We start from the raw sequence: 22,255 nt of genomic DNA on the forward strand, positions 1-22,255 counted from the left end.
GGAGGGGCAGCGGAGCAGCTCTCAGACCCCAGGTTTGTGGAGCAGGGGCCCAGGCCTGCCTGCCAGGTGTGGGGCCAGGCCTTGAGCGCAGCTGGCTGGGAATCGCGGCCGCAGCGCCGTGCCAGAGACCAGCAGGCTGCCCGCCCTGCTGCGCGCCGGCAGCGCTGCCCCGGGGCCGGAGGCATGCAGAAAATGCAGAGAGGCAAAGGGGGCACGAGCAGCCAGCGCTGGCCTCTTCCAGCAGCGCCGCAGCCCCCGCCCTGGGGAGCAGAGGGCACTGCTGTCCCGAGGGGCGCTGGTGGGTGCCTGGCACCGTGTGGTTTGGGGCTGTTCCCAGCTGGCGGGGAGCCCTGGGGCTGTCTCTCTGCCTGTGGCCCAGAGCCGCAGCCCCAGGGGCCTGCAGCGGGGTCCTGGCTCCTCGCGGTCCTTATCTCGGCACCTGGGAGAGCCTCAAGGCAAAGGGGGCCACGAGCACAGGCAGGGGAGGTGGGTGGAGGGTCCGAGATAAGCCGCCAGACAAAACACCCTGCGGCCCGGGAGGGAGGGACCCCCCCCCCTCCAGCCCTTTTAAGCACAGCGGCACCCTCTCGGCCAGCACTGCCTCGCGATGGAGAAAACCACCGTGCTGATCACGGGCTGCTCCTCGGGCATCGGCCTGGCGCTGGCGACGCGGCTGGCGTCCGACGCTGCCCAGAGGTTTAAAGGTAAAGGGGTGAGGCGGCGCCCGAGGGGCTGCGGGCCCAGGGGAGGGAGGCGAGGGGCGGTGGACGAGGGTCTCCCCGGGGCCGCACGGCGCCGGCTCGTGATGAGCCTCGGCTCCGGTCCGGCCGCCCCGGGGGGACGCAGCCTCGCCGCCGCTGCCTGCGGCCGTGCTCTCTCCCGCAGTGTACGCCACCGTGCGCGACCTGGCCAAGGGCGAGCGGCTGCGGGAGCGCCTGGGCGGCTGCCGGGCCGACGCGCTGGAGGTCCTGCAGCTCGACGTCACCGACCCGCGCTCGCTGGCCGAGGCCGCGGGCCGGCTGCAGGGGCAGCGGCTCGACGCGCTGGGTGAGGGGCGCCGGGCACGGTTCCTTCCCCGACCGTCGGGCGCTCGCTCCCAGGGGTGCCCCGCGCAGGGCCGGGGGTGGCGCGGGCGCTGGGCAGGGAGGCGGGAGCCGGGGGTGCAGGGTCTGGCCCCGCCAGCAGCCAACGGCCCCACAGTCCTGATTTCAGGCGTTTTCGGGGAGGCGGGAGGGGGGCGGCGCGGCTCACGGGGCTCGGGGCCGTGCCCTGGCAGTGTGCAACGCCGGCGTGGGCCTGATGGGCCCCTTGGAGACCTGCTCCGAGCAAGCCATGAAGAGCGTCTTCGACGTGAACCTCTTCGGGGCCGTCCGCACCATCCAGGCCTTCCTGCCCGCCATGAAGCGCCGCAGGGCCGGGAGGATCGTCGTCTCCAGCAGCATCGGGGGGCTGCAAGGTGGGGGGGGTCCCGGCCGGCGGGATGCGTCGCGGAGCCGGGGCGGCCGCGGGGCTCCGGGTCCCGCGGGGAAGCGGCCCGGCTCTCAGGGCGCTGCTCTGCCCCAGGGGTGCCCTTCAACGCCGTGTACTGCGCCAGCAAGTTCGCGGTGGAGGGTCTGTGCGAGAGCCTGGCCATGGTGCTGCAGCCGTTCGACGTCCAGTGAGTGCGGCGGGGCCGCGGGCCGCGGCGGGGCCGGGGGCCGCGGCGGGGCCGGCCCGGGCTGAGGCGGCTCCTCCCGCCCCGCAGCGTCACGCTGGTGGAGTGCGGCCCCGTCAACACCAGCTTCCTGGCCAACGCGCGGCGCCCGGAGCCCGAGGGGGCCGAGCTGCGGGGCCTGGACGCCGAGACGCGCCGCCTCTACCGCCGCTACCTGCGGCACTGCCAGGGCCTCTTCGGCGAGGCCGCCCAGGACGTGGAGGAGGTGGTGCAGGTCCGTGGCTGGGGGGCGGCGGGGGGAACGGCGGGGGGCCGGCCGGGCCCGGCCTGACGCCCCGCCGGTGCCAGGTGTTCGTGGAGGCCCTGTGCAGCCCCCGCCCGCCGCTGCGCTGCGTCACCACCCAGCGCTTCGCCCCGCTGGCCCGCCTGCGCCTCGCCAGCCCCGACGGCTCCGACTTCCTCCGCGCCGTGCGCGCCTTCGTCTTCGGCGGCGACCAGGCCTAGAGGGGGCCGGCGGCGGCCCCCGCCCGCCCGCTAATAAACCCCCCGTGCTCCCGGCGCGGCTCCCGCTTCCTTCGCCGCGCCGTCGGGGACGGGACACCCGGGGCCCTCGGGGCTCCTGCCGCAGCCGCCGGGCCAGGTGCGGCCCCGCCCCCTCCAGCTGAGGCCCCGCCTCCGGCCGGTAGGTCCCGCCCCCCATGTCTCGGCCCCGCCCCCGGCCGTTCGATCCCGCCCCGCCCCCGGCCGTTCGATCCCGCCCCGCCCCCGGCGGCTCGGCCCCGCCCCCGGCCGTTCGATCCCGCCCCGCCCCCGGCGGCTCGGCCCCGCCCCCGGCCGTTCGATCCCGCCCCGCCCCCGGCGGCTCGGCCCCGCCCCCGGCCGTTCGATCCCGCCCCCGAGGTCTCGGCCCCGCCCCCGGCCGTTCGATCCCGCCCCGCCCCCGGCGGCTCGGCCCCGCCCCCGGCGCGGCGTGACGCGCTTCCGGCGGGGCGATGCCGCCGTTCGGCGCGGGGCTGCTGGTGCTGACGGCGCCGCTGGGCGCGGTGCCGCGGCGGGCGGCCGCGCTGCTGGCGGCGGCGGCGCGGCTGGTGGCGGGGCCGCTCTACGTGCACCTGGCGCCGGGGCTGCGCCTGGCCGCGCCGCCGCCGCCGTCCCCCGCCGCCGTGCCGGCCTCGGCCGCGCTGCTGCGCGCCCTGGCCGCGCTCTACGCGGGGGCCGACGCGCACCGGGGCCTGGACGTGCGGGTGCTGCTGGGCCACGTGGGCGGCGCCGGGGCCGGGAGCGGGAGCGGGGCGCAGCGCCTGGCGCGGCCGCCCGCCGTGGTGCTGGGCGACGCCGCCGCCGGGCAGCCCGAGGCGGCGCGGAGCTGCCTGCGGGCCCTGGCCGCCGCCTACGGCTGCCCGCCGCGCCTGGCCGCCGAGCTGCTGCCGGCCGAGCCCGGCCCGCCGGCGGGCGACCCGGCCCCCGCGAGCGGCGGCGACGGCGCGGCGCTGCCCGCCTTCCCCGCCGTGGCCGTCGGGGGCACCTTCGACCGGCTGCACAGCGCGCACCGGCTGCTGCTGAGCGCCGCCTGCCTCCTGGCCCGGCGGCGCCTCCTGGCCGGCGTGGCCGACGGCGCCCTGCTGCGCGGTGAGTCCCCGCGGGGACGCCCGGCCCGGCCCGGCCAGCGGGGCTCCCGGTAGAGCCGCAGCCCGGGGGGTCCCTCGCCCCGACGGGGGGGACCGGCGAGAGCGCTGGAGCCGGGGGGCCGCGGGAGCCGGGGGGCCGCTCGGCCCAGCCCCTGGGGTCGGGGGCACCAGGGCGACGGCCGCCAGGACAGGGGGACCTGGGGGGGCGGCCCAGGACGGGGGGGTGGGGAGACCAGTGCGGCCACCGCCGGCACTGGGGGGACCGGGGGGGACCCGTCTGGCGCCGCTGCGGGGCCGGGGCCCCTGGGACAGCACGGCACGCTGCTGCGGCCAGGGAAAACGGGGCCGTTCCCTGCGTTGGGGCTGGGGAGACAGCCCCGGGGGCGAGGGCGACGGGGCCCCGCCAGCCCCAGGGCTCGGCCGGCGCCGTCCGGGAAAGGGCAGACTGCCGCCCCGGGGTGTTCGGGCGGCGGCGGGATGGGAGCCCTGCGGCGCGGGGGGTCCCTGCAGCAGGTTAGACCCCCGATGGGGCGCGTCTCCCTGCCACCGGCGAGGCCGAACGCTCTCACCAGCAAGCGGGAGGCGTGGGGCCTGGCGTGCCCCTCGTCCGGCAGCGGGACCCGCGCGGGAGGCCCGATGCGCCCGGCTCAGCCGCGGGAGGAGAGCTCGTTCTCGCCGGTGCCGTCCGAGCCTTGGGACGGGCACGCTGTGCCGGCTGCTGTTGAACGCGCCCCGTCCAGCGGGACAGGGCTGAGTCCCTTGTCCGCCTTCGCTGCTACTTCGTGCAGAGAAGCTGCTTCGCTGATAGAAAGCAGAAGCGTTGGAGCACGGCTGTCTGGACAGGGGGACAGCCGGGGGACGTGGGATCCTTTCAGCGCTAGGGAGGTGTGCTGAGCGGTGGGGGAGAGGGCAGCCGGGGAGGACAGGCTTCCAAAACTTGCCAAAGGGTTTTGTCTCCCTCTCTCGGTTCTCCTCTCCCATCGCTCTCCCCCCGGTTAGCCGCAGGCTGTTCAGTGAACGTCCTCTTGCTTCTCCGCCTTCCTCGCACCCTGCAGATAAGGTCCTGAAGGAGCTGATCGAGCCCTATGAGCTGCGGGTGGCAAAGCTGCGCGAGTTCCTGCTGGACGTGAAGCCCTCCTTGCACTATGACATTGTGCCTCTGCAGGACCCCTACGGCCCATCGATAACGGACCCCGAGCTGCAGTGTATCGTAGTCAGTGAGGAAACTCGCAGAGGAGGGGAGGCTGTGAACAAGAAGAGACTTGAAAACGTAATGCCTCTCCAGCAACCCGCTGGGCTATCCCTTCCCTGCCCTCTCTTCACCTCTGCCGGCTCCTTTGCGTGGATAAATCTGGTTTCAGGGAGACGGGGCCTGGGTGAGGGAGCTTGCATCAGCTGGGGTGGACAGGAGGACGGGCAGCCCCTGCTGCCTGACGCCCCAGCGCGCAGCAGCCCGGAGGTGAGTGCTGCGCAGATGGCGTGACGCCTGTGCGCGCACCTGCCGGCACCCCACAAACTGCACAAGCAGAGTCAGGATCGGGCATGCAGCTTTGTGGGTTCCTTTCGCCTCCTGGCTGCAGAGAATTCGCTCCTCTGCGGTGACAGAGCTGGCCTTGTGGGTGTGCTGGGGACAGCCGTGGCCAGGGAAGACCTCGTTGTCACTGCTTCATTCAGGCTTTGACCTTCTGCAGAAACTCTGGGGAGCTGAAGGCTGAACCTTCGGTTCCTGCTGGCAGGGGCAGAAATCCCCCATTGCTCTGCTGTGTCCAACGATGGTTGGTGGCTCACTGCCCTCTGGCATGCGCTCTCTTGCCAGGGGCTCTCCGAGCTGGCTCTCTACGAGATCCTCTTGGTGAAGGACCCTTACCACAGTGAGAATGAAGAGGAGAAGATCAGTTCTTCCAGCCTCCGGCAGAGATTGCTTGGGACGTTGCTGCAGCCCCCACAGGTAAGAGAACGCTTGGAGAGCTGGCGCAGAAGGGGCACGTTTCAGAGGACTACCTTCCTGCTGTCCTCTTCGTGTACATGGTCCCACAGAGGAGCAAGCACCCGCTCTACAGGGCCAGAAACTTCCATGCTTCTCTCCAGACCTTTTCCAGAATACGTTACAGGGATCCTTCACCACCACAGCCTACGGTCCCTCAGTCTCCTGACAACAGCTCTTCTTTCCTTAGAAAAACCCTGCCTTGCCTTCTCGCCCGTATGTGATCGGCCTGACTGGAGGAACGGGGAGTGGCAAAACCTCTATTGCCAAATACCTGGAAGACCTTGGAGCTTTCCTCATTGATGCTGACAAGCTGGGCCATGCTGTATACGTCCCCGGTGGCCCTGCCTATGAGCAGGTGGTGGCGATGTTTGGACCAGGTAGAGCAAATGAAGTCTACAGGGAAGACTGGGGAGCAGGGGAGGGAGGCGCGTGTCGTCCCCCTAATGGCTGAGATCCAGATCTCTGTCCTCTCTATGGGAATGCAGACTTCAGCTGTGCTTCTCAGGCCGGCAGGCTTGGCAGAAGCTGTGACTGGAGTCAGTGTCATATCCCCAAGTTGCTGTTTATTGGTGTCTTTGTCTAGGAAGCAGCGTCTGTAGCTCCCTGGCCAGGACGCCATTCTGGCCTGTGCCGTCCTTGCTGTAGGTCATTTGGCTCCACAGCACCTAGATTGCGTTTTATAGTTAAGTTGCTGATAGCTGGGCCTGGAGCAGGGCCAAGCACTGTTTTCTAGACATCATCTGGAAACTGCCTATTGCAGAACTACTTTAAACTGGTTGGCTTGAAAGACTAAACTCAGCTACTGTATGTCTAGGAAAAGCTCTTCACTGTCCTTTTCTGGAGTAATATGAAGAGAACCTAGGGCAGATCCTGGACCTCCTTTCTAGGTCCCTTTGAGTCTCTTGTTGGAGTCCGTTTGCTCTGTCTGGCTGATGGGCCCACTCATACCACAAAGAAGTTTTGATTCATTCTTCCTCAAAACTGTTCCACTTTTGTCTTACAGAAATCTTGAATGAAGATGGGACGATTAACAGGAAAGTCCTTGGGGCCAAAGTGTTTGGAAACCAGGTAAAATGAGCACAGAGAATGTCAATATTTAATCTGCTGAGCGAGGGACTCTTCCTCTGTGCTGAGGCTTTTTATTTTTTAGCCCTTTGAACTGATGACACATTCCTGACTGTACTTTCTGGCAAAGCTTGCTTGGACAGTGATGTGTGGACAGGGCAGGACACAGAGATCCTTTCCCTGTAGTGGAGGCAGCAACCGTGCAAAACACACTTCTTTCACCCCTGGCAACTGCTGCTTCCCAGGCCCTAAGTCTCTCCGCCAGGTGCACGTCCTTCACCCGTCACTGAGCTAAAGCCCTGGCGTACACGTAGCCTGTACTCTGTGACCATTATGTAACTTGGGCTCGTTCCAAGTAAGGCTCAGTGACATGAGCCTCTGCTCTCCCGTTTTGTTGGCTAGACCAACGCTTGGTGTTTCACTCCAGTTCTGTGGGTTGCTCAGGTTGAGGCAGAGAGGGAGCATGACAGAGAGCATCCCTCTCTCTGACTGACAAGTCCTGTGTGGATGCTGCCCTGCGAGGAACTCGCTCCCTTGGAGGGAAGATCTTTGCCAAGTGCCTCTTGCAGTAGAGGCTGAGATTCTGCCATGCCTGGCAGAGCAAGGAGAGGAGGAGGAAAAACTGCCCTGACCCTTTCAGTAGGTGTGAGAGCCCTCTTGTCCAGTGTGGACCCTTTCTCTCCTTGCACTTAGCAAGCATGCGATAGACTTGGATGAGGTGCTTTAGCAGGTCCTTTCTTGGTGCCCTCTGTGATTGCCCGTCTGCCACCAACACTTCACTTGTTTGTTACCCCAGAATTCTGAAAGCAAATAACTCAAGACCCATCATGGTTCCTTCCTAGGAGCGACTGAAGTGTCTCACAGACATCGTGTGGCCTGAGATTGCCCAGATGGTCAAGAAGAAAATTGAGGAAGCAGATGCTCTAGGTAACTGGGATGCTCCCACTGGAGTACGAACGTGGGAGTTGGGATGTGTGTTGGGGTGTGCTGCACACCACGAGCCCTGAGCCGCAGGGGAACCTGCCTCTTCTGGCAGCAGTGTGGGGATTTCCCATGCTCAAAACCCCCTGTTCTTTGCTGGGGAGCTTGCTGGGGATTTTCACTGGTACTAGCACATCTCTGAGCAAATCTGTCAATTCAGTTTGGCAAGCAACTGGAACAGACTTACTTCAAGCTTTGTACTCTAACATAGGCTGGAGATTGTTTTCTCTCTCCCAAAAGACTTTTAAGTTCATTTTTCGTGTAACGTCCCAGTAGGAAGCGGGCTGTATATTGCTTCTGGGAGCAAGATTTTTCCCACTCCTTGGAGATGTTGTTGGTAGCTTGATAGATGTTTCTCTGAAGGCACTGGCTTGCTGCGTCAAGGGTCCTGCCATCCCAGATGTACCTGTTAAGCAAGTGCAGCCACTACCTGCAGCTTTCTTTTCCACATGGGTTTCTCTGGCTCAGCAGTAAAGCCTTGGTGCTGCCAGTTTGCAGGGACCTGTGACTCTGCAAGCCTAAGTGGCCCAGCTGGGTTGAACAGCGCCAAGGAGTAGCTGTGCTGCCTTGCGATTGCCAGGTAACGATGACGAATAGCCTCATTCCGTAGGTAAGGCTGTGTGCGTGCTGGACGCTGCCGTGCTGCTGGAGGCTGGCTGGAAAGACATGGTCCACGAGGTGTGGACAGCCATCATCCCTGAGAAGGAGGTGAGTGATCCCCTTCTGCCCATTGCTTGCTGCCCGTGATTTGTTCTCAACTTCCCCTTTGAGCGCATGAATGTCTCTTTGGTCTTGCCAGGCCTTGAAGCGTGTCATGGACAGAGATGGGCTGAGTGAGGAGGCTGCTCAAAACAGGCTTCAGAGCCAGATGACCAACAGCCAAAGGGTGGAGCAGTCGCATGTTGTGCTGTGCACGCTGTGGGAGCCGGCCGTCACCCGCAAGCAGGTGAGCCCTGGGCCGGCTGCTGCACAAGTGTCTGGTGAGGTGGGGTGTACCTCGAGGTCACGAAGGGGGCCCAAGCCTCACGGTCCATCAAAGACAGTGATGGGGGTCCTGTCCCATGAAAGCTGTGGCTTGGCAGGACTCGGTGGGCCTCCTTGGAGGCCTGGATCAGCTCTGCTCCCCAGTGCGGCTGCGTCTGGGCTAGGCAGGAGAGTTGTGACAGGTACCCTGCAGAGCTGGGGACTGCTGACGAGCTGGCTTCTCCTTCCTGCTGCTGCTCAGTTTCCTTCCTGCTAGGGGGGAAGAGGGAAATCTTTGGAAAGGTGGTTGTCTTGGCAGCCTACAAATGTAAAGGAATTGGGAAACAGCACTGTGCCCGGCCGCATGTCCGTAGGGGATGGATGTGGGGTTGTAAACATGGAAAGAAGAGAGAGAGTGAGACCTCTTTTTGTGGGATGTGTCGCTCCTGCCTCTGTGCTGGTGCCACTTGCCTTGTCCTTGGCCTGGCTGCAGCTGGGTTCCCGCTCCCTCACTCGGATGTACTGTCCTGGTTTGTTCTCGGCAGGTGCAGAAGGCCTGGGCCCTCTTGCAGGAGCGCATGAGCCAAGACCAGAGCCAATGAGTGCACCACTCTCCTCTTGACTCTCCCTTACTGTCATGCATGGGCAGATCAAGCACTGATGGGACCTGTGGCTAGAGTAGAGTGATCTCGCTCAGGCCGCGTCCTGGCATCGCCCAGCAGCACTAAGCAGGGTGCGGGCCAGGAGGAGCGCAGCAGCGCTGGAGCTCAAATCGAAGTGGTGAGGGGCTGGGGGAGACATCCTGCTGCGCTGCCGCAGGAGGGCACAACCGGGCAGCAGCTCCTGCTGCGGGGCGCTGCTAGGGAAGTGACTCGATCGCGCAGAGCCGGAGGAGTGGGTGCAACAGCCCTCGGGCCGAAGGGCTGGGCCGTTCAGTTTGGCACATCTGCAGACTCAGTTCTACGTGTTGCTGCCAGGCCCTGGGCTGCGGAGGTCCAGGGAGGACACAAGCGCAGCTGTGTTTGCTGGTCCTGTCCGGTGTCCAGACCGGCCTGCCTCCCTGCACCTGCGTGGTTCTGGGCACTGTGAACCCCGTACGTGTGTGACAGTAAAAGATCATTTTCTCTCTTTGTCTGTGTCTGTGGTATTTCTTGTCCCCGCTACCAGGCCTGCCTAGTCTTATCGAGAAGGCTGAATTCTTTCCCGAGCTGCGTGCCCTGCTCACAGCTCTACTGGGGGGAAGCGGCTCGCTCTGGCGAGTGTCCCTCATGCGAGCTGCTCCCGATCCCCAGCCCTGCCCGAGCTCTGGCCGGAGCTGCTGCTGCCTGCGCCTCTTCCCCGGAGGCAATGCCCACCCTCCTGTCGCTGCCTCTTTCCCCGTTTCCCTGTGGGGCTCCTCGTGTCCCAGGGGCACAGGGGGCAGCCTTCCCCCTGTGCCCCTCGCATGCATCTTGGAGGCCTCTGGCTCCAGCCAGGAGCAGGGTTGGGGTTGGACTCGACTCACTTGGAGGCAGCTGAGCCCCAAGCTGTCTGCGCCGGCCTGCTTCCTCCATGGGGAGCGTTGCTGTCCGCGCAGCGGTCGGGGTCCCTGGGCCATGCTGGGCTCCCTGCACTGTGCTGGGTCTCCCTGCTGTGCTAGGGTCTACACTGTGCGGGCTGGGGTCCCTGCACGGTGCTGTGTTGGTGCCACTGTGCCAGTGTTAGAGCCACTGTGCCAGCTGGTGTCCCTGCACCGTACCAGTGTCGGTGCCACCGTGCCAGTGTTGGAGTCACTGTGCCGGTTGGGGTCCCTGCACTGTATCGTGTCAGTGCCACCATGCCGGTGTTGAAGCCACCGTGCCAGCCGGGGTCCCTGCACTGTACTGGGGTCAGAGTCCCTGCCGTGCAGCCGGGCCGGGGGCGGGCTGGGGCCGGTCCCGCCCCGCCCTCCGCAGTGTCCCCCGGGCGCACGTGGGCGCCCCGGTACCGGCTCCACGTGCCCCAGGGCAGAGCAGAGCCATGGCCGGAGCGGGGCAGGCGCTGCTCAGGGCGCTGCGGGCGGCTGCGGGCTGCGACGGTGCCTCCCGGTGAGGCCGGGACCGGGGCGGGGGGCCGGGTGCGGGGCAGCAGTGTGGGGCACGGGGCCGGCTCTGACCCCTCTCCCGTCCAGGTGTCTGGGGTCCACGGGCCCCCGGCCCCCGGCCAGGCAGCCAGCGCGGCCCTTCCTGAGCCTCGCCGGCACCGGGCGCACCGACTACGCAGAGCAGCGCGTCCTGGGGTGAGTCTTCTCCCGCTCCCCGGTGCCACCGCCCCGGCAGGTCCCCGAGCCCCGGCGCAGGCATCCCGTGCACACCGGGGACCTGCCCCGGTGGGGGCCCTGCAGCCCGCGCCCCGGCGCCTGACCCACTCCTCGGCTCCCAGGTACTCGGCCGAGCAGATGTACGACTTGGTGGCCAACGTCAAGGACTACCAGCTCTTCGTGCCGTGGTGCAGCCGCTCCAAGGTGCTGTCATGCCGCGGCGGGGTCATGCGGGCAGAGCTGGAGGTCGGCTTCCCACCCCTCGTGGAGCGCTACACCTCCGAGATCTACTTCAACACCCGGCAGATCCAGGTGGGTGCTGGCGGGCTCGGGGTGGCACAGCGGGAGCCAAGGGGTGCTGGGTCGGCTGAAGTTCTGGATGGCATTTGGGGAGCCAGAGCCCTGTAAGGCAGGGAGCTGGAGGGGCAGACGCTGGGCATCGCAGCAGGGCTGCAGAGCGCAGCCGTCACCTCGGACTGCCCCGCGTCCGTCCCGGGACAGAGGCACGGTGATGCCACCCGTCTCCCCGGCTCAGGAGCTCCAAATCTGGCCCCTGAAAGGAGACCTGGGACCAAGCAGCGCTGGATCTGGTGGGCAGCAGAGCCAGCCAGGGCCCTTGAGCTGTTCCAGCTGGCATCCAGGGCCCTAGGCAGCACATTTCTGCTTTTACAACCATCAGCAAATAACTGGGGATAGGGCTTTCTCTGCTGCTCAGCTCAGCACCGGCTGGGTGATGCGCGGGGCTTGGGACCAGAGCAGCCGGAGCCTTTTCCGAGCAGCTCGTGGTGGCTCGGTCTCAGCCGGTGCCCTCTCCCGTCCCCCAGGCTGTGTGCAAGGACTGCCGGCTTTTCAGGCACCTGGAGACGCTGTGGCGGTTCGGGCCAGGGCTGCCGGGGCAGCAGGGCACCTGCTCGCTGGACTTCTCGGTGAGTGCCGCCCGCCGTGGGGGTCTGCCGGGCGGGGGCGAGCGCTGCCGGCCCTCAGCTTGCTCTCCAACCCCCCTGAGCCCCCGCTCCCTTCCAGGTCTCCTTCGAGTTCAGGTCGGCGCTGCACTCCCAGCTGGCCAGCCTCTTCCTCAACGAGGTGGTGAAGCAGATGGTGTCGGCCTTCGAGGGCCGGGCGGGGAAGCTGTTTGGGCCGCAGGCCGTGGTCCTGCCCGCCCGGCACCAGCGGGCAACGCGCTGCGCCTGAGGACGCCGCAGCCGCAGCCCCCCTCTCCGCCGCTCTGGCTGCCTTTTTGGTTGGACTCTTATTACCGGCCCTGTTCAGGGCCTCATCCTATTTATGTCTATTTAATCCAGCTGCCCTAGAGATAATTTATTTTTCTAATCCCCGTTTCTGTTTAATGCTGCTGACACAAGGACGAAATGTCCATTGTGCAGGTCTGTCTGTGGCACTTACAGGTGTTCCCAGGAACAGACTGCAAATGCTCTTATTTATAATGTCTCATCAATAAAATGTGGCGTGAAGACGGCCTGCTTTGAACATTCGTCGCCCTGTGCTTCCGCCTGGGGTTTTATCGCTTCTCTGCAGCCTCCAACCTTCTGGGAAGTGAAGCAACAGCAGCAGGAACGGGTTCAGCCTGGTCACACGCACAGGAAGGCGAAGGGGGGCTGGGGGAGGCCAGCAGCGGGGACGTTTGAACCTCCAACCTCCCTCCTTTCACACGCCGCTGCCAGCAGCCTCTGAGCTGCCCTGAGGCAGGACCGCAGGGAAGCGGCCGGGGCCTGGGGACGCGGCGCGAGCTGCTCTGAACCCGCCGGGCCTGAGCCGAGGCCGCGCAGGAGGCGCCTCGCCCTGCCCCGCGGGGATCCGAGGGGCCCGGGGGGCCCGGGGGGCCGCTGGTCCCGGCCCCGCGGGGGGCGGCGGACTCCGCACGGGGCCTGGCGGGGCGCCGCGGCCTCCTGCGTCAGCGCTGCGCAACGGCCGCTTACGAAAGCGCCGGCGTCGACCGGGCGGCGCGTCACCGCCGCGCCTGACGCGGGCCGCCCCGGCCCGGCCCCGCCGCCCCCCGCCCGCTGCCCCGGCCCGGCCCGGCGGGCGGCGCCCCCTGCGGGCCGCAGCTCCCGGCGGCACCTCCCAGCGGCCCCCGCGGCCGGACTGCGTTTCCCGGCGGCCCCCGGGAGCGGTCACATGACCGGAGCCAGCGGAAGATGGCGGAGCCGCCGGGCGCCGCGGCCGAGGACTCGTGGGCGAAGGTGAGCGGTGCTGGACGGCGGCCCGCGCGGGACACGCGGCCCGGGGGCGCTCGGCCGTGACCTCCCCCCCGACTCCCTCCCGCACCCTGGCGCGGGGCCGCGGGCGAGCGGGAGCACCGGGGGGGCAAAGGTCGGGGCAGCGCGCGGGTCGGGGGGAGGACGGGGTCAAGGGAGAGGTCGGGGGTCGGGGGGGTCAGAGGTCGAGGGACAAGGGGGAGGTCAGGGGTCGAGGGTCGGGGGGGTCAGGGGTCGAGGGACAAGGGGGAGGTCAGGGGTCGAGGGACAAGGGGGGTCGGGTCGAGGGACAAGGGGGAGGTCAGGGGTCGAGGGACAAGGGGGAGGTCAGGGGTCAAGGGGGGTTGGGGTCGAGGGTCAAGGGGGGAGGTCAGGGGTCGAGGGTCAAGGGGGGTCGGGGGTCGAGGGACAAGGGGGGTCGGGGTCGAGGGACAAGGGGGGAGGTCAGGGGTCGAGGGACAAGGGGGGAGGTCAGGGGTCGAGGGACAAGGGGGGTCGGGGTCGAGGGACAAGGGGGAGGTCAGGGGTCGAGGGACAAGGGGGAGGTCAGGGGTCGAGGGACAAGGGGGGAGGTCAGGGGTCGAGGGTCAAGGGGGGTCGGGGTCGAGGGGCAAGGGGGGTCGGGGGGCAAGGGGGAAGTCAGGGAGTGAGGGTCAAGGGGGGGTCAGGGGTTGAGGGTCAGCACGGGCAAGCGGGGTTCAGAGGCCAAGGGGGAGGCCTGGGCCGTGGGCCAGGCCGCAGGGGCCGGGACCCCACGAGCCGGGACCCCCCGGCCCTGCCGCCACCCCCAGCCCCACTCACTTGGCTCTTCCTTCTCCCCCGCTGCCGTTTCCCCTCCGGCGCTGCGCAAGGTGGACACTGCCTACAGCGACAACGGCCTGGACCCGGGTAGGTGGCTCTTCCCGGCCCCAGCGCGGTGGGGGCTGGCGGGGCCCCCCGCTCCGGGCAGCTGGAGCCGCGCCGGCCCCGTTCGGGTCTGAGTAGCTGCAGGAACGGGGACGTCGGCCGACGGGCGCGAGCGCCGCCACACCAGCCGCCAGAAGGCTCTGCCTGGCTCGAGCTGCTGACAAAAGCAGGCGCTGCCGGTCGCCTGCCTGCGCCTCGGTGCCTCCAGGCTTCGCGGCGAGGCCCCGCTGTCCCTGGGTTGGAATGGGATCGCTCTTTGTGTCCCAGTGGAGAGGGGACCCCCCGAGGCCGTCCCCAGGTACCGGGTGGGGAGAGGAGGTGCCCAAGCAGTGAGCCGGCTTGGTCTGCGTGATGGTTTCTGTGATCGTCGGTGTCTGGTGCCTTGTCCCTCTGCCTCCGTCTCTCTGTACCTTTTCACGTGTCCCCGGGTTTGTCGTTTACTCTGTGGAATTTCCTCTTCCAGCGCTCTTTTTGGAAAATACTAGGAAAGGAAGCATAGTGTCGCGAGCCAACAGCATCGGCTCCACCAGTGCCTCTTCTGTCCCCAACACAGGTAGGCCCATGGGGTTGATTCTCTGTGACTGTGGGTCTTTCCACACAGCAGGCTGCCCAGCACGTAACAGGGCTTCCAGCTCTCTCGCCCTCACGCCTGGGGTGCAAGCACCATTCCCCCTCCTGCTGGCTGGGGCGGAGTTTGCACCCTGAGGAGGGAAGATGGTGGGGAACAGCATGAAGGTGTTGTGGTTTCCAGCAGGAGCAGGGAATCAGGCAGGTTTTGACACCGTCTCAAGGGAAGAGCAGAAGCCCTCCTCCTGTCCAGCTTTGCAGGGAACTGGTTGGCGGCCCCCAGGGACCGTTTGTGCTTGACTTGACCCTTCAGCCCTTCAGTGGCTTTTGCAGACCTGTCGGCAGCCTGCGGATCGGCGGGACAAGCATGGCTGAGTTGTCATGTAGAGCTGTCATCCCTTCTCACATGAGCCTCCGCTCCCCGTGCTGCAGGAGCTCACGGGTTGTCCTTTTCCTGCTCACAAGAGTTCTCCCCACGCAGATGATGAAGACAGTGACTATCACCAAGAGCCCTACAAGGAGTCGTACAAGGACCGGCGCAGGCGAGCGCACACCCAGGCGGAGCAGAAGAGGCGGGATGCCATCAAGGTGAGCCGAGGGGCTGTGGGGCTGCCGTGCTGTCAGAGAGCAGGGACTCGCTGCTTCCCAGGGCCCTGTGGCACCCAGATCTGTGCCTTTCCTGGTGCCTCTCCCCTGACCTTGGCCACTCACTCCTTATTTTGCTGTCGAATCTACCCTCCCCAGACACAGGGGTACTGGGTGCTGCCTTGACTGGGTGCCCGCACACTGGGGGCTGGATTTGACACCTATGAAACCACTACATAACTGAGTGCCCCAGTCTCACACTGTTAAACTCCCAAGTAGCTGAGCTGTGGCTTTGCTTCCCCACAGAAAGGCTACGATGACTTGCAGGCCATTGTTCCCACGTGTCAGCAGCAGGATTTCTCCATAGGCTCCCAGAAGCTGAGCAAGGCCATCGTCCTCCAGAAAAGTGAGTTTTGGGGGTGGGGAGAGGGAAAGGGGGCATTCTCAAACCCCAGAACACCTCCTAGAGCTGTGCTGGGCAGACTCTCAGCACTTAGGGACTCTCTGATGTGAGGATGCTCCGGGGGGGCCCAGCTGCTGTCTGTGTCCAGCCCAGCCTGCTGAGAGAACCAGGGGAGCCAGGAGTCAATGCTGCCCAGGCACTGGCACCCCAGGACATCTTATTTGCTAACTTCCGTGGGGGGGCTCGGGGGCTTGAATATACTCTCAAATCCTCACTCTGTCTTTTGATGCTCAGCCATTGACTATATCCAGTTCCTGCACAAGGAGAAGAAGAAACAAGAGGAAGAAGTTTCTACCCTCAGGAAAGACGTGATGGCCTTGAAGATCATGAAAGTGTAAGGAAAGAGCTGTCTAGCTGCTGCCTTTTCCTTCCATCTTGTTCCTCTGCCCTGTCTTTGCGAGGATACTTGGAGAAAGTCACTTTTGCAGGCAGCCTGGTACCTACAGTATCAAACCTGTCCCCTTCTGCTGTGGTCATTTCTCCACAGGCTGGTTAGTGTGGGTATGTCCCAGGTCAGTTGATGAAGGTGGGTCTATGTCAGAAAATGAATCTGCTCCCCGGATGCAGAGAGACTGTAGCTTCTTGAAACTTATTTACTTATAAGATCTTCTGCAGGCTCAGTCCTCTCCATACGTGCAGCCGTATTCTCCACGGCCAGTTACAGACAGTTCTGCCTTTCTCTCCAGTATGACTACATGGGAGCTGGGGAGTTGGAGTGCTCTCACTGCTGCTGAGTGCAGGGTTCTTGGTTTGTTTCAGGAACTATGAGCAGATCGTGAAAGCTCACCAGGACAACCCAAATGAGGGGAAGGACCAGGTGTCTGACCAGGTGAAGTTCAATGTTTTCCAAGGTATTATGGATTCCCTGTTCCAGTCCTTTAACGCCTCCATCTCAGTAACCAGCTTTCAGGAACTCTCAGCATGTGTCTTCAGCTGGATTGAGGAGTACTGTAAGCCCCAGGTGAGCTGCAGGTGGGCCGATGCTATGGGGAGAGGGTGTTGAGCCCTGGAAGTAGGGCAGAGCCTGTTGTGCACATCTGCACCCAGTTGTCCTTGGGGTGCAGGACAGGGAACAGCTTTCCCCTCTCTTGAGGCTTCGGAAAGGGCAGAGTGTGACTGGTGCTGGACTGGGGCAGGGCTGAGCAGTGGGGGGGGAACGGGAGGTGGCACTCAGGAGTTCCAGTCTCTGTCAGCTGTGGCTGTGGCACTAGTTCGGTGTTGAAAGCTGGCCGATGTAAAACAGAGCATAGAGGGAGGGACCTCTCCTCCCGTTTGGTCCCCATCGCACCCTTGAGACACCTGAGGGTTGTTTGGGGACTCAGAGACCATCACGGGGCATCAGGTACGTGGGCAGGGGCTGAGTCCTCAGCAGAAAGTGCCTCCCCTCAAGAGCATGCAGGCAGTGGCGCTTGCTGTGACCATCTGAGGCCCCGCAGCCCAGGAGCAGGGGTGCGGTTGTTTCCTGGGCTATGTTGTGATGTCTGACACCACATGTGCCAGCCACAGCGCTGTGACCTGCAGGGATGCTCGTGGTGCAGTCCCCAGGCTCTAGTGGGAATCGTTAGCCAAGGAAAGGCTGCTCTTCCACTAAAGCAACTGACCTAGTTTCTTCTCTGCCCCAGACGCTACGGGACATCGTGATTGGGGTCCTGCACCAACTGAAGAGTCAGCTGTACTGAATGCTCCCCGCTGCAGCGTCAGTGGCTCCAGGTCCGCTGCCTCCTCAACACCTCAGTGGAAGACAGGGGCCCCTCCTTTCCGGGAGGGTCTGGGTGATGGACACCAAGAAAGGCCGGGTTGTTTCCCTTGTGGCTGTTCTTAAAGCTTCTCTGAATTATTTATTGTATTAACTATGAAACCAAAACTGGGCTGTGCAAACATCTCTGCTCTACAGGTACTGTCACAGTCTGTATTACCAAATATTTGCAGGGATTTAGCAAAGAAAGGAAAGGGAAAAAAAAAAAAAATCTATCGAGCACAGGCCTCTTAGGTTGCCAGAGAGTCTTTAGCTCAGGCAGGCTGCTTGTGCTTGGGTTTGTCTGTGCCATTGACTCTCCGCAGCCCTAGCTGTAGCTCAGCTGGGGTGGAACAGATCTCTTCTGTAACCTCAGACTCCTGCTATAAGCCCTTTTGATCCTGGAAGAAAGTATACTAAAAGCTGTTTGTTTCTATTAAAGCAGACTAGAAATAGGCTTCTCCCCTAACTGCAGGTTTTCTTATACCTCCCTCTGAAGCACCTCTTTTCAGGGTCAAGAGGGAGGTTTTTAACTTCTTGAGATGGTTTTGGAGAAGGCCTTTGAGAAATGATTGAAGGATTAGCCTATCACTGCCACAGGATGTGCTTACTCAGCGTAGACGTGCCCTCCCTTCATGCAGCGACCACTGGAGGAGTGCTCCGGGGACGGGGACATTGCTAGCCTGACCTCCTCAGCTGTAGCCATATTTCCCCTGTCCCTGTGAACTGTCTTTGCAGGCTTTTCCTGCTCTCTCAACGCAGTTGCTGAAATGTGTCTGGCTTCATCTTTCTTCAGGTTTTTGAGGTGGCTATACTGAATGGGAAAGTAGTTCAGTAGGTGTAGCACAGCACTGCCACAGGGGCTAGCTGCTGCTTGTTAGAACTGTAGGGTTTTATATAACCAGTTTTTTTTTTAATATTTTCCTATAAATCACTGAAATTATACTGAAGTATTATCAATGTCAGTTTTACAGATGAATGCTCTCTGGGACAATCTTCACCCTGTCATACTCTGCTGCTTTCACTAGGGTTCACAGTTCTAGCCAACACAAATAATTAGTGGCGCGATGTTATCTGCTAACTAAGCAGTAGCTGTTTACTACACAAAATGATTGTATTGGGACTACTTCACAAAAGTGACTTTTACATCAGGATGTGTCTTCTGTAATCATGTTCTTGCTGCCACTGCACTGGTAGCATCTATTTATTTTACCTTGGGTTTTTCCCCCACTATAGCTAAGGAAGTGCTAAAGTAGATTTCTCAGCTCGAAGTGGCTTGGTTTGACTGCTGCAGCATCATACTGTTTAAACTACTGCTTCTACCTGATTTAGTAAAGAAAAACCTTTCTACGGGTTTGATTTTTTTTTTTGTTTGTTAACAATTATTCTTCAACAGCTGCATTGGTGTCCTTTTCAATATAATGCAATACAGAGGCCCAAAGGAGGTGATGCACATAACTGTTAAAAGGCCTTGCACGCACAGGGTGAGATGTGTGTCTCCTGTAAGACTGTTGTTTTTTGGTGAAGAAAATACTCTGTGGATGAACAGAGTGTGCTGTATGGCTAAATAAGTGGCACAGATATTGAATACCTGTAGATAGAAGGCAGGAGGCTGCTTCTGGCAGCATAAGGAGGACATGGATTTTTACAGACCTCACAAGTGAAAGTGACATATTTTTCTATTGTCAAAAGAAAAATAAATAAAATTTGCTGACTGTTTTAATGATTTTTTTTCCTTCTTTTATTTCTGTTGCTAATCCCTGGAGACTTTCACTAGAGCTAGTCAGAGACATAGGAGTAGCTTCTGGCTGCCCAAGTCATGGCTTGGGTTACCAGGTCTGAGCCCCTGTTCCTGCTCTGGTTGTTTCCTTCCCTGCTGTTCATGGCTGCTGCAGCCCAGAGCAAGCACAGGGCCTGTCCTGATGCCCCCTGGACACAGGGCAAGAAATGATAGCGAAAACACCACAATCTGAAACAAAAGCTTGATGTTTAATGAATTGTATTCCTGTGTACAACTGAGCACACACGGTGGAAACATTTCCCACCATCTATTAAATATGCTGAAATACCTGTACAGCTCTGCCAATCCAACACTAACTGGTTGATTAACCTCTCTCAGATGCTTGCTTCCTTTTCTTACTTAAAATCAAATATGTGGTGGCAAACCACCAGAGAGACTAAAACAGCACAATCATACTTTCCCATAGACAGTCCAGTAAAGACCCCTGTCTGCAACTGCCCACTGTGGTGAAGCCTACAGAGAGAGGGGAAAAAAAAGAAAAAAAGTTTCCACAGCAAGCAAGAGCATGACGGGGCCCAGGGCTGAGTTACGCCCTCTAACTACCTTTCCAACTGCAAACACATAAACAAGCACATGTCAAAGGTGCAGGACAAACCCAACCCCTGCAAAAAAAACAGGTGAGGTTCAGCATAAACAAAGTCTCCTCCCTGGAGCGCAGACTTCTCACATGGCTGCTGGCAGCGTGACATTATGGTCCTCATCAGTTTCTATTCCAACTTCCTCCTGTACAAGAACAAAACAGTCTCTTTCGCCGGTATAACTGGACAGCTGCTGAGTCCCTTGGTGGGGCAGGAAAGGCCGTTTTGGGAAAGCCTGGGGCAGAATAAGGCTTTTGCACTTACAAAGAACTGCTTCTTGCTTTTGGGGTATCCTTCCAGGATGGCGTCAAGCAGTTCAGTTGCCTGGCAAGAGAGAGGCAAGAGCGCGTTTCTGTAGGGTGCACACACAGAGCTGTCAGACTTGGACAGCTCTGCTACGGCCCTCAGGGACGGGCTCACATGCAGGGTGGCAGAAAGCCAGCTTTTGTGGCAATAGCTGTTTCTAATGCAAGGAGAGCTTCTTTTATTTACTGGTGACAAACAGCATATTAAAGGGTAGCTCACATTTTAATATTACCGTGACGCAGTCTCGTTTCAGGAGACCTTCTTAGTACCTATATTGCTCTCTAATTTGGTCTATTTGACCCTGATAATGGTATTTTGAGCCATGTCAATACAGCGCTCTCGCTATATTTACCAGTTAAAGTAAAGTATTTGTTCGAAGCCTCTCCACCGTCCTTCACCGTGCAAGCAAAGATACTCAACCTGCAGAGAACATGGTCGGCTCCCTGAGCTGCTTAGCAGACTGCATCGTCCCCAGTGTCACCGGATGACTAGCACCGCCCTTCCTTTCAACAGGAAGACCCTTACCATTCGCTTCCTCCTCCGCCACTCCTTGCAGTACAGCTTCTGCTCGTTGCAAACCTGCAAACAGCACAATTGAGCAAGTTAAACAGTGCAACAGCCACCCACCAAGCCCCAGCAGCCCCAGGCGGGGAGGCAGCACCACGGCGAGAGTCCCAGCTACAGCCAAAGGGTTATTATTTAACATTAGGGCAGCACAGCACCAGCTGACAAGAACTATGTTCAAAAGCAACCCCCCCCCTCCCCCCCGACCTCCTCTTCTGAAATGGAACACCTGAGACAGGAAAATGTTGAATTTATAAAGTGCCCAGTGCCCACCCAAAGCAAAGGCTTGCAAGGAAGGGACACACCTTAGGGTATTTCCTAAAGATGCTTCTAAGAGGCACCTTATCAACACATATAGGCAATCCAAGCTTGTGCACGGGGGAGAGGCAGGGCCAGCACATCGCACTGCCTCTGTCATACACAGCTAATACGAACAGCTGAGTAACATCAGAGCCCAGAGAGGCCGCGAAAAAGTGCACCAGAGCCACAGGCAGAAGCATTAGAGGCCAAACAAGATTCTGAAGTCTCAAATCTCTCCCATATACCTTGTGGTTGTTCAGTATCCCAACCCTGACCCCAAATGCTTTCTACCAAATGGCTCCTACAACATCTCCCGCACAGCAGGACGCAGCGAGGAGGGATGCTCTCAGGCGAGACGAGCTGTCCCTGTTTCAGCACCAGGGAAACCTGGCCGAGGGTTTGCTACGTGGGGGCAGTCCTGAGCTGGGCCCGGCTGCGTTTGCGCATCGCAGTCCCAAGCTGCTCTTTACCTTCTCTTTCTCCTCAGGAGTAACGTGGTTGGTGGCAGATTTAATCCTCTCCAGTTTCTCTGCGTAACTTGTGCACTCCTTCTTCAGCTCCTCGATCTCTCTGGCCATCTCAGGGGTCGTCATGGAGCCATTCAGCTCCTTCAGCTCTGGGAGGGAACCGCTGATTACGGGTGGCAGCGGTGGCCACGGCTCTACCACGGGCACAGCCGGTGCCGAGCGGGGCCGCCGGCCAGCCAGGCAGGGCAGACTCACCCGCCTCCATGCGCCGGCAGCTCTGCTGCAGCGCCTGCACCTTGGCGGAGAGCACGGCGATGTCTCCGTCCAGGCCGCGGAGCTCCGCGTCGCCGGCGGCCGGCAGCTGCTCCTGCCAGGACACGGCGGGTCAGCGGGGCGGGCGGGCGGCACCGGCCCCGGCGCCGGGCGGGGGCTCACCTGGTCGGCGAAGTAGATCTTCTGCTTGCCGTAGGCCTTCTCGCGGATGTGGCCCTGCTGCGCCAGCTGCTCCAGCGCCTTCACCACCGCCTGCGGCACGGAGCGCCGTGAGCCGTGCCTGGCCCCTGGCCCCGGTCCCCCCCCGGCCCCAGTCCCCCCCCGGCCCCCGTGGTCTGGCCCCCGGCCCCGGGCCCCCCCCGGCCCCGGGCCCCCCCGGCCCCCGTGGTCTGGCCCCAGGCCCCGGTCCCGGCCCCGGTCCCCCCCCGGCCCCCGTGGTCTGGCCCCAGGCCCCCCAGCCTCCCCCGGCCCCGGGCCCCCCCCGGCCCCCGCAGCCCCCGCGCTCCTCCCGGCCCGGCCCCGGTCCCCGCGGCCCCCCCCGGCCCCGCTCACCGCCTTGCCCAGCCCGTGCTCCCGCTGCAGGTTCCCGAAGGCGTCCTGGGCGCTGTAGGGCCGGTTCTGCTCCCGCAGGTACCGCAGCAGGACGGCGGCGGCGGCGCCCCCTGCGGGACAGGCCGCCGGTCAGCGCGGCTGCCATGGCGGCGGCGGCGGCGGCCCCGGCCCCGGCCCGGCGGCGGGAACCACTCACCGCCCGCCGCGGCGCCCTCGCGGCCCCGGCTCATCCTCCGCTCCCGCCACCCCGGCGCGGCGCTGACGCACTTCCGGCGCGCCGCCCGCTCCCCACCAATCCGGACCCGGGGAGGACCAAAGGGCTCTGATTGGTCGGGGAGCCGCAGCCACGCCCCCGAGGGCGGAGCCGGAGCCTCCCGCCGGCACGTGCA

The 22,255-nt window shown here is 62.6% G+C and overlaps 5 protein-coding genes across 9 annotated transcripts; 4 read left to right on the forward strand and 1 right to left on the reverse strand.

Moving 5' to 3' along the window:
• Nucleotides 1–487: 487 nt before the first annotated feature.
• Nucleotides 488–2,212, forward strand: HSD17B1 (hydroxysteroid 17-beta dehydrogenase 1). 3 transcript variants are annotated; one of them, XM_068919233.1, is made up of 6 exons: nt 488–704; nt 886–1,047; nt 1,277–1,456; nt 1,564–1,657; nt 1,745–1,928; nt 2,003–2,212. In XM_068919233.1, exons 1-6 carry the CDS (start codon nt 608–610, stop codon nt 2,156–2,158), a joined length of 873 nt encoding a protein of 290 aa, XP_068775334.1. In that variant the 5' UTR covers nt 488–607; the 3' UTR covers nt 2,159–2,212. The 3 variants fall into 3 exon arrangements, with proteins under 3 accessions (XP_068775334.1, XP_068775333.1, XP_068775332.1); XM_068919232.1 differs by having other exon boundaries at nt 847–1,047; nt 2,003–2,211; XM_068919231.1 differs by having other exon boundaries at nt 488–1,047; nt 1,277–1,657; nt 2,003–2,203.
• Nucleotides 2,213–2,646: 434 nt separating this feature from the next.
• COASY (Coenzyme A synthase) lies at nt 2,647–9,408 on the forward strand. The gene is made up of 9 exons (XM_068919197.1): nt 2,647–3,283; nt 4,338–4,552; nt 5,099–5,230; nt 5,457–5,646; nt 6,273–6,337; nt 7,177–7,261; nt 7,926–8,023; nt 8,115–8,261; nt 8,824–9,408. The coding sequence occupies exons 1-9, from the start codon at nt 2,647–2,649 to the stop codon at nt 8,878–8,880; spliced, it is 1,626 nt and encodes a 541-aa protein (XP_068775298.1). The 3' UTR covers nt 8,881–9,408.
• A 798-nt stretch (nt 9,409–10,206) lies between these two features.
• Nucleotides 10,207–12,041, forward strand: LOC138062223 (coenzyme Q-binding protein COQ10 homolog B, mitochondrial-like). The gene is made up of 5 exons (XM_068919198.1): nt 10,207–10,344; nt 10,428–10,535; nt 10,679–10,868; nt 11,381–11,482; nt 11,580–12,041. Exons 1-5 carry the CDS (start codon nt 10,277–10,279, stop codon nt 11,745–11,747), a joined length of 636 nt encoding a protein of 211 aa, XP_068775299.1. The 5' UTR covers nt 10,207–10,276; the 3' UTR covers nt 11,748–12,041.
• A 572-nt stretch (nt 12,042–12,613) lies between these two features.
• Nucleotides 12,614–18,751, forward strand: MLX (MAX dimerization protein MLX). Of its 2 annotated transcripts, XR_011136272.1 has the most exons (9): nt 12,614–12,754; nt 13,621–13,657; nt 14,139–14,228; nt 14,724–14,830; nt 15,134–15,233; nt 15,525–15,624; nt 16,050–16,251; nt 16,913–17,500; nt 17,551–18,751. XR_011136272.1 is itself a non-coding variant. In XM_068918915.1 (8 exons), exons 1-8 carry the CDS (start codon nt 12,710–12,712, stop codon nt 16,967–16,969), a joined length of 738 nt encoding a protein of 245 aa, XP_068775016.1. In that variant the 5' UTR covers nt 12,614–12,709; the 3' UTR covers nt 16,970–18,751. The 2 variants fall into 2 exon arrangements, 1 of the variants encoding a protein (XP_068775016.1); XM_068918915.1 differs by having other exon boundaries at nt 16,913–18,751.
• A 244-nt stretch (nt 18,752–18,995) lies between these two features.
• PSMC3IP (PSMC3 interacting protein) lies at nt 18,996–22,136 on the reverse strand. 2 transcript variants are annotated; one of them, XM_068918916.1, is made up of 8 exons: nt 22,063–22,136; nt 21,867–21,976; nt 21,477–21,566; nt 21,297–21,408; nt 21,045–21,190; nt 20,236–20,289; nt 19,669–19,728; nt 18,996–19,549 (listed from the first exon to the last, which is right to left on the reverse strand). In XM_068918916.1, the coding sequence occupies exons 1-8, from the start codon at nt 22,094–22,096 to the stop codon at nt 19,490–19,492; spliced, it is 666 nt and encodes a 221-aa protein (XP_068775017.1). In that variant the 5' UTR covers nt 22,097–22,136; the 3' UTR covers nt 18,996–19,489. The 2 variants fall into 2 exon arrangements, with proteins under 2 accessions (XP_068775017.1, XP_068775018.1); XM_068918917.1 differs by lacking the exons at nt 18,996–19,549; nt 19,669–19,728 and adding an exon at nt 19,911–20,130 and having other exon boundaries at nt 22,063–22,126.
• Between the last annotated feature and the right edge of the window lie 119 nt (nt 22,137–22,255).

This window comes from Struthio camelus, chromosome 25 (genome assembly GCF_040807025.1).
Source record: "Struthio camelus isolate bStrCam1 chromosome 25, bStrCam1.hap1, whole genome shotgun sequence".
NCBI classification, from domain to species: Eukaryota; Metazoa; Chordata; class Aves; order Struthioniformes; family Struthionidae; genus Struthio; species Struthio camelus.

Excerpts from the sequence above, each read along its gene's own strand:
- LOC138062223 (XM_068919198.1), top strand. The coding sequence starts at position 10,277 with ATGGCCGGAGCGGGGCAGGCGCTGCTCAGGGCGCTGCGGGCGGCTGCG. Across the intron at positions 10,536-10,678 it reads GCAGAGCAGCGCGTCCTGGG|GTACTCGGCCGAGCAGATGT; the intron begins GTGAGTCTTCTC and ends CTCGGCTCCCAG. Across the intron at positions 11,483-11,579 it reads CCTGCTCGCTGGACTTCTCG|GTCTCCTTCGAGTTCAGGTC; the intron begins GTGAGTGCCGCC and ends GCTCCCTTCCAG.
- COASY (XM_068919197.1), top strand. The coding sequence starts at position 2,647 with ATGCCGCCGTTCGGCGCGGGGCTGCTGGTGCTGACGGCGCCGCTGGGC. Across the intron at positions 6,338-7,176 it reads CCAAAGTGTTTGGAAACCAG|GAGCGACTGAAGTGTCTCAC; the intron begins GTAAAATGAGCA and ends GTTCCTTCCTAG. Across the intron at positions 8,024-8,114 it reads CCATCATCCCTGAGAAGGAG|GCCTTGAAGCGTGTCATGGA; the intron begins GTGAGTGATCCC and ends TGGTCTTGCCAG.
- MLX (XM_068918915.1), top strand. The coding sequence starts at position 12,710 with ATGGCGGAGCCGCCGGGCGCCGCGGCCGAGGACTCGTGGGCGAAG. Across the intron at positions 12,755-13,620 it reads CCGAGGACTCGTGGGCGAAG|GTGGACACTGCCTACAGCGA; the intron begins GTGAGCGGTGCT and ends GCGCTGCGCAAG. Across the intron at positions 15,234-15,524 it reads GGCCATCGTCCTCCAGAAAA|CCATTGACTATATCCAGTTC; the intron begins GTGAGTTTTGGG and ends TTTGATGCTCAG.
- HSD17B1 (XM_068919231.1), top strand. The coding sequence starts at position 608 with ATGGAGAAAACCACCGTGCTGATCACGGGCTGCTCCTCGGGCATCGGC. Across the intron at positions 1,048-1,276 it reads GCAGCGGCTCGACGCGCTGG|TGTGCAACGCCGGCGTGGGC; the intron begins GTGAGGGGCGCC and ends GTGCCCTGGCAG. Across the intron at positions 1,929-2,002 it reads ACGTGGAGGAGGTGGTGCAG|GTGTTCGTGGAGGCCCTGTG; the intron begins GTCCGTGGCTGG and ends CGCCGGTGCCAG.
- PSMC3IP (XM_068918916.1), bottom strand. The coding sequence starts at position 22,096 with ATGAGCCGGGGCCGCGAGGGCGCCGCGGCGGGCG. Across the intron at positions 21,191-21,296 it reads CTGCCGGCGCATGGAGGCGG|AGCTGAAGGAGCTGAATGGC; the intron begins GTGAGTCTGCCC and ends GTTCCCTCCCAG. Across the intron at positions 19,550-19,668 it reads AAAGCAAGAAGCAGTTCTTT|GAGGAAGTTGGAATAGAAAC; the intron begins GTAAGTGCAAAA and ends GTTCTTGTACAG.